General features: G+C 43.0%; 1 protein-coding gene across 1 annotated transcript; it reads right to left on the bottom strand.

The window, feature by feature from the left end:
- Nucleotides 1-5,584: 5,584 nt before the first annotated feature.
- Nucleotides 5,585-6,891, bottom strand: LOC131328048 (uncharacterized). Its single transcript, XM_058361174.1, has 2 exons — nucleotides 6,446-6,891; nucleotides 5,585-6,152 (listed from the first exon to the last, which is right to left on the bottom strand). The coding sequence occupies exons 1-2, from the start codon at nucleotides 6,748-6,750 to the stop codon at nucleotides 6,071-6,073; spliced, it is 387 nt and encodes a 128-aa protein (XP_058217157.1). The 5' UTR covers nucleotides 6,751-6,891; the 3' UTR covers nucleotides 5,585-6,070.
- Nucleotides 6,892-8,459: the final 1,568 nt, after the last annotated feature.

Genomic DNA, 8,459 nt, shown 5'->3' with positions numbered 1-8,459 from the left:
ATTCGGCCTCTTCCTCTGCTGGCAACGATTCCCCAATTAAAAAATACCTATCAGGATCAGTCTCGTTGATTTGTATTTTCTTCAAACCCTCAATTACCCTCTCGGCTAGGTCTTTCCCGATATCCTCGATGGTCGGCTGATCTGGGATTTCCACTGAATTGACATGGTGGGCATTATGGATTCTTTTTATGATGGATACTAAACATTGTTGAGCTACCTTTTGGTTACCCTTGATCTGTTCAATCCCATTGGATCCTGGGAATTTTACCATTTGATGGAAAGTAGAAGAGACTGCCCTCATCTTGTGTAACCATGTTCTCCCTATAATCACGTTATAGGAGGACGGTACATCCACAACCAGGAAGTCAGTTCGTAGTACCACTGTCCCAGCCCGAACAGTTAAAGTTACCTTTCCTAATGGCCAAACTGCTCCTGCTCCGAATCCGACCAAGGGGGTTACTGATTGTACTAAATCTTCTTGAGTTAGTCCCAACTTTTTGAATGCATCGAAGTATAGTACTTCGGTGCAACTCCCTGAATCCATTAGGATTCTTTCCATATCATATTCCCCAATTCGTAGGGTTATGACTAAAGCATCATTGTGAGGTACCTGGACTCCTCCCAGATCTTCATCTGTAAAAACTATGCCCTCGTTGCATGCTTCTTCATTACGCCTTCTTTTCTTTCCCAACTGCATCACATGTTGGTCATGTTTAATCTTTCTCTGAAGTAATCTCACCTCATTTCTCGTATAAGGTTCGGCTAATCCATGTATCATATGGATTACTCCCTTTGGATTCTGCTCGTAATCCAACTCCATTGCTTTTTCTTTATCCTTGGGATCTTCTTGGATAAATTCTTTGAGATAACCTTGCGAGACTAAATCATCAAGGTGTCATTTAGACATCTCACAATCCTCAATCATATGGCCCCAATCCTTATGGTAGCTGCAGTGCTGATTCGTAGCACGTTTTGCATCTTTATTCCCACCTAGAGTTGGAGGCCATTTGAAATAAGGTTGATTCTTTATTCGATAAAGAATCCTGTAGATGGGCTCTTTCCAGACCGTGTTTATTGAGAAAAATGACTTGGGATCCGGAGCTTGTTTATCCTTGTACAGTTCTCTCTTTACCTGCCCATAGTTTTTCCTTTCTCGGTAAGTTTTGGGTTCTGGCTTGTCTGCTTTCTTTACAGACCCCTTTACTTGCTCGGCGGCCACCTTACCATCCTCCCGAAGAATGTCATCCTCGTTTCTGGCGTGCTGCTCAATTCGTTCCATCAATTTTGCCAGTGTCTGCACTGGACTCATGTTCAGGGACTTACGCAGCTCCCCCCGAACAGGCAAACCCGTCTTGAACGTGGCTATCGCGTATTCCTCGCTGCAACCTTCAATCTTGTTGAAGGTTTCCCAGTACTTTTTTGCATAGTTCCTGATCGGCTCGTCCTCGCCTTGCTTCATAAAGGAAAGGCTCTCAAAAGTTTTTGGAGCTTTTCTGCTTGTCAAAAACCGTGCAGTGAATTCTTCGGCCAACTGCACCCATGTTCGGATGGAACGTGAACCCAACCTATGAAACCAAGACAAAGCTACCTTCCTTAAACTTGACGGGAACATCTTGCACATAATTGCATCATCTCATTCATGCATAAACATTGCCTGCTGGTAATGCTGTATATGTGCCACGGGATCAGCATCTGTCTCGTAGAGGATGAACGTTCTGTGTTTCACTCTGGTCGGCAACTTAGCCTCCTGTAATTTTCTTGCAAAAGGGGAGGATGCTATATTCTTAAGTGCTTTCTGTGCTGCCCCTCGTGCAGTCATGGTTTCATCCTCTGGTCCTTTCTTTTCGTTGGGTCTAGTTCTTTCCCAATCGGAATCAGGTCTTTCGTACCTGTCCCTATGATGTTTCCTATTCCCTTCCTCCTCAGGGGTAGAACTTCAACGTCTGCTTCTCCTCTTTCTTGGAGAAACCCTCTTTCGTTCCGGTGTTCGGCTCTTGCTCCTCTCTTTTCGTGGAGAAGCTTTATGTTGCCTTGGGGTTGGACTTTTGCTTCTGCTCCTTCTTCCTCGTGAAGGAGCTTTTCTGTATTGTATCATAGCATACCCACTGCCTCTAGAATTTCTTCGAGATAGTCCGGAATCCTCTGGATGTTCCCTGATTCCCTCTAGTTCTTTGATCTCATGTTCTCGTTTTTTAATCAGACGAGCATACTCCTCGATTTCTTGCCTCTTTTTATCAAGAACGTCTTCGCTACGGTGCACACTCCTAGAGCGTGCAACTGATTCATCCCTTCGATGGGATTTACTCCTTCTCGTGGATCTCGAAGCCGTCTCTCCCTTTCTATTTTTGGAGTCATCGTGGACGGTAAGGGGGCGGCCCTTACTCGTGGTCCTCCTGTGTCCGCCTTCAGGCTTTTTCAGAGCCCCAGGTGGTGATTTATCCCTTCCTCCATCTAGCACATTCTTTGGGTCGTGCGGTGTTGCTGGATCTACTTCCACCATGGTCGTATTTCAAAGGGAACTCTTTCGTTTCCCACAGACGGCGCCAATTGTAGGTGGACAAATTCAAGTAGTGCTTTGATCAGCACTAGATTGTAACGGCTTTTCGTGCCTCTTGACTGGAACCCTAATTCGTCGTCGGAACTCCTGATCTGCAAAACAGACAAGGTATGAGTGCACCTTTGCCTCTCGTGGCAAAGGCCCTCCGATGCCTTTGTTAGTATCTCGTACTGATAATAAACCCTAAATATCAATAGGAAGTCACGTAAGAGTGCAATGTATTGCGTACCTTTCACCTCTAGGTTTACCTTATATTTATAGATTCATGGATGCTTACTGCCCAAGTATCCATATTGCCCTAGGTTTCCTACCTCGTATAGGAAAACCATGATATCTTGGATTCTCATTCCTTTATCAGTTCATTACCTTAATCCTTGTAGGACTCTTTTCCATAACAAGCCGAACATCCCATTCCCGTTGGGTATCTTTTACAGATCCTACATTCTTGGGATCTCATTCTTTAACGGAATACCACTGTTTCTGGACTCTTCCAGAGTGTTCCCTCTACTTCAACATCTGATAGGACTTCTCTCCTTGTTCGGCCATCTCATGGCCGAACAGACGGCCTGGACCAATCACTTCACATGTAACTGGTCCTTTATCAATTATTTGGACCATTTCCTTCTTTAGGAGCTCTCCTCTTGTTCGGCCATCTCATTGCCGAACAAGTTACTTGGATAGTGGCTTTACATGTCACTATCCTTTTATTTGGTCCAATAACTTCTCATGTTTTCTGAACCAAGACTCCGTACAACCTTCCTGGACCAGCGACTTCTCATGTTTCTGGTCCATATTGCCGAATACTATACCTTCCCCGATGATTCCCCTTTATAAAGTGTTCGGGCCCTCCTTGGACCTGTTCGGGAATACCTCCCTACAATTAGCCAACTGCAATGTGGAGGAGACGAAGGGTAAAACAATGGTGCCAGACTGGAGATGCTGGCGTATGAAATGACAATCAATCTCAATGTGCTTCGTGCGCTCATGGAAGACCGAGTTGTGGGCAAGCTGAATCGCACTCTTGTTGTTGCAGTAAAGAGGCGTAGGAGTAGTAACAGAGACCCCCATATCGAAAATAAGTCAGCGAAGCCAAACGATTTCAGAGGTAGCATGGGCCATGGCACAATATTCAGCTGCCACGATAGAGAGGGCAACAACAGATTACTTTTTATTTTTCCAGGAGATAAGAGAATTGCCTCGAAAAACACAGAGGCCAGAGGTAGATTTGCGGTCATTAACATCACCTGCCTAGTTAGCATAAGCATAAGCATGGAGGGTTAAGCTTGATGTAGAAGAAATCAGCATGCAATTGATGAAAGGTACCACAAAGATAACGGAGAATACGTAAGAGGGCAGCCCAATGCGTAGTTCGAGGAGCATAGACAAACTGACTAACAATGTGAACTGCATAAGAAATATCTGGCCGAGTAACTGTAAGATAAACCAAGCAGCCCACCAATTCGCGATATGCCGTAGGATCCTCAAGGGGGACACCATCAGAGGCAAAGAACTTGGCATGAAGTTCAAGGGGAGTATCAACAGTCTTTGTATCCGTGAGACGAGCATGGTGAAGGATATTAGTAACATACTTAGACTGTCCCAAAAGATACCCCTGAGGAGAGGAAGCAACTTCAATACCAAGGAAATAACGTAGCATGCCCAAGTCTTTCATTTCGAACTCACAGAAGAGATGACTTTTAACTTCAGCAATAGCAGCAAAATCAGAACCAGTGATGATCATGTCATCAACATAAAGTAAGAGAAGTACCAGGCCATGAGAGGTGCGACGGAGAAATAGAGCAGAGTCATGCATGCTAGGCATGAAGCCAATCTGAAGAGCAACATCCTAGAAGCGTGAATACCAAGCGCGAGGGTACTGTTTCAAGCCAAAGAGAGCACGATGCAAGCGACAAACCATACCGGAAGGATGAGAGAAGCCAGGAGGAGGCCGCATATAAACCTCTTCAGAGAGATTGCCATTGAGAAAAGCATTCTTTACATCCAACTGAGAAAGAGGCCACTGATGCACTACGGCTACTAAGATCAACATGCGAACAGTGGTCATTTTGGCAACAGGGGCAAAAGTTTCCTCGTAATCAATCCCATACTCTTGAGAAAATCCTTTCGCAACTAGGCGGGCTTTATACCATTCTAAAGAACCATCAGAATGAGTCTAAACCTTGTAGACCCATTTGCAACCGATTAGATTCTTACCATCCAGAAGTGAAACCAACTCCCAAGGCTGATTATGAGCAAAAGCAGTAAGTTCAGCTTGCATGGCATCCACCCAATTAGGATCATTACAAGCTTTTTTATAGGACCTAGGCTCAAAATAAGTGTGAATGGGGGAAAAGAATGATTGATAAGAGGATGACAAACAGCTATTAGTAAAGCCATATTTTACCGGTGGTTGACGATTGTCGTGGAGGGGATACCGGTGGGCAGGCAAATCAAGATCCGTGGAGGCAGATTGGGGAGCAATTGTAGAAGTTGGACGACGGGTATAGACCTGGGTGATCGGAGCACGGCGAGGTGATGTTGAAGGGGCTGTAGAAATATCAGATACCTTAAGAGTGGAGGTGTACTCTTTGGGAGGCACATCCATATCCATAGGAAAGGGGTCAATATGAATCAAGTCTTCTTTGGCTACAGGAGCAGTGCAAGGAGGAAGAGTAAAATAGGAAAGACGCTCTAAGAAGACAACATGCCTTGAAACATAAAGCTTTTGGTCACATGATCATAACACCGATACCCTTTTTGATTAATGTCATACCTCAAAAAAACACCTAAGACACAGCGAGCGGTGAGCTCGCTCATAAGGAGAGCTACCAGAGAGAAGAGGAGTGGGCATCCGATTCAGGAGATAGGCTGCAGTGAGAACAGCTTCTCCCCAGTAACAGGACGGGACAGAGGAAGACAGAAGTAGAGACCAAGCAATATTAAAAAGGTGACGATGTTTTCTTTCAGCTCTACCATTTTGGGTAGGAGTGTCAGTGCAAGATGATTGGTGGTGGATAGTCTCAAGCTAATCTAGAAATTTATAAAACTCTGAGAGTGAATATTCCCCACCCAAGTCAGACCGAAGAATTTTAACCGATGTAGAAAACAAATTTTGAACCATGGCATGGAAATTCTTATAAATCGTAAAGAACTCAGATTTGTGTGTCATTAAGTAAACCCAAGTATACCGACTAAAGTCATCCACAAAAGAGACATAATAGACAAAACCACCTTTTGTAACAACCGGAGAAGGGCCCCATAAATCAGTGTGAACAAGCTGAAAAGGCGAAGTAAAAACAGAAGTATTTTTATTAAAAGGTAAAGCTGACATTTTTGCAAACTTACAACCACTGCATTCTGAAATATCACTGACTGAAATATGACCCAAATGACCTGACTTAACTAAAAGTTTTAGACGCTCACTAGACAGATGTCCTAATCTAAAATGCCAAAGATAAAATGGAGATGACTTATGATCTAAACAAAAAGATGACGCAGCAGTGGAAGATGGTTTTATTGGGAGATGCAAGTGCTCCAAAAGATAGAGATCACCAACTTTACGGCCTGCCCCAATCTGCTTCTTGGAATCCCGATCCTGCACAACACAACCAGAGGAAGAGAAAACAACATCAAAACCAGAGTCGGATAATTGGTTGATTGAAAGTAGGCTCAAAGACAATTGAGGAACATAAAAGACATTTGGAATAGATAGTGACGGTGCAATAGAAGATAAAATGGAACCAATAGAAGCAACATGCATGGGAGAACCATTGGCTATGGCAATACTAATAGGAAAAGCAAGTGACACACAATTACTAAGAAGAGATAGATCGGGAGTCATATGATGAGAAGAGCCAGAATCAAAAATCCAAGTGGTGGGCTGGATACCTGAGGTGGGAGAACCACACAAACCTGAGTGAGTGGTAGTCATGGCAGAAGCTTGGGGGAACCCCCTCTAATGGCAGCCATGTAAGCCTGATACTGCTGAAATTGCTCATAATCAAACTCTGGAGGTGCACTACTGGAGGCCGGTGTTGCCAAGGCTGCAGGAGGGCGAGAATACTGTTGTGGTGGCCGAGACTGATGTGGGGCGTGAGAACCAGTCGACTGAGTAACATTTCATCCCTTTGGGTTGGGATGGTTAAGGCACTAATGCTTCCAATGACCCTTCTGATGGCAATAGTTACACTCATCTTCAGGAATTTGAGGCCTTGGCTTGGTCGCAAATTGGACAGGATGAGATGCTGGAGTGGGTGAGGGATGTGTCGGATACTGACCAGATGGAGCAAATGGAGTTGCAAAAACAGACTGTGAGGGAGGTGCAAGATTAGCCACTTTGACTAAGCATCAAACACCATCAAAATTAGGGATTTGAAGCATTTAACAATCCCAAATGATTATTTGAGCACCGGGTATTAGGGCTTTTCAAATCAAACAAATTTTACCCGAGTTGAAGGCACGATGAAGCTTCACGCTAATGAAGCACCAAATGCTTCAAAGCATCAGACTATAGATCCAGGAATTCGCCCCTTTGACCTAAAAGCCCAAAAATCTTCACTTGATTTTGACAGAATACACAAACATAGCCATGGATGAAAAGATATTAATCAAATGTAAAGCAACGCAACATAAAAGATTCCAGGTCCTTACCCATCTGTATATTCGAATCAACAACTTTTGAATCGACATTTCACCTTTTTTCTCTATGGATATGGCATGTATAATCTTTTCCCCCCACTTCTGAATATAGCAAAGGCTGTATAACCTTAAAAACACACAAAACACACAAAACATCTCAAGAACCTAAATATTGGTAATTATTGAAAGTCACCGCACATAGGCTGAATGACACCATAAAAGGAAGGCATGAATTATAATAGCCTAAAAGCCACTAATAATCTTAATGTTTGTCAGACAAAATTTCATCATCTAAAAATTAAAGAAAAGCAATCTGCAAGGGTTATTAAAAAGAAGTATCACTCTGGATGAAGCATCACACAACCCAACTCCTAATGACAACACAAAATTAACATAATGAAACCCAAGTTATCCTTATCCTTTTGTTAAACAACCAAAAAAAAACCATCACACCCAGCGGGACAGAAAAAAAAACACACACACGAGCAACAAAATTAAAATTGAACAAACGATAAAGAAATTTAAGGTAAAAAACACAAAACCCTTACTTTTTTGTTTAGTCTATAATCTTCCTTGCACTGATTGTATGCATCCCATTTGTATTTGGAAAAAAGAAGAGAAAAAATCACATCAATGGACACATATATGGTTTGGCCCCTCATAAAGATCGAATCACTACCTTTTAGTTTACTTCTCTTGCAGCTGCGGTGGTGGCTTGGTTGAGTCTGAGATACCGCGGTTGCGAGGTAAAGAGTTGGTTCGGCAGGGAATGAGGGTGGGAGGATGGGGAGCAAAACCAACGGATCTAGAGAAAGAGAGAGAGAGAGAGAAGAAGAAGAAGAAGAGGAGGAGGAGGAGGAGACATTTGTTGGTAGACAAAAATGGAAAGTAAGAGAGAGAGAAGGGAATAGGGCGTGCATGAGTGCGTTTCAAATTTTGAACAGAACTAATAGTATCCGTTGGGTAGAATTTCCTCTCAGCCCTTCAATGTTGTTGAGCGAGTTTGAAGATTGAAAAGAAATTCTAACTATTGGAGCAAATCTCCAAGTCAATCCCAACCCTTAAAACTCTCAAAAAGTTTAATTTGTGAGGGGGAGAATTTGAAAACACCCCTTTGTATTGTTATATGGATAGACCTGTTTTTTTTTAGAAAAGCCCCAATTTTCGAGCAACCCTATTTTTAGATTTTGGGGTCTTAGAAAATGAGGGGAAAATGAAAGAAATGTCGGGAAGAAACAAAAAAAACTGAAAAGGAAAATTAGGG

The sequence above is a fragment of the Rhododendron vialii genome, chromosome 5a, assembly GCF_030253575.1.
Source record: "Rhododendron vialii isolate Sample 1 chromosome 5a, ASM3025357v1".
Lineage (NCBI taxonomy): Eukaryota > Viridiplantae > Streptophyta > Magnoliopsida > Ericales > Ericaceae > Rhododendron > Rhododendron vialii.
This window is presented reverse-complemented; position numbering and strand designations above follow the sequence as displayed.

Coding starts and splice junctions, on each gene's coding strand:
- LOC131328048 (XM_058361174.1), bottom strand. CDS start 6,750: ATGAGTGTAACTATTGCCATCAGAAGGGTCATTGGAAGCATTAGTGCC. Junction 6,153..6,445: donor GTGTGGTTCTCCCACCTCAG/GTATCCAGCCCA, acceptor TGTGTTGTGCAG/GATCGGGATTCCAAGAAGCA.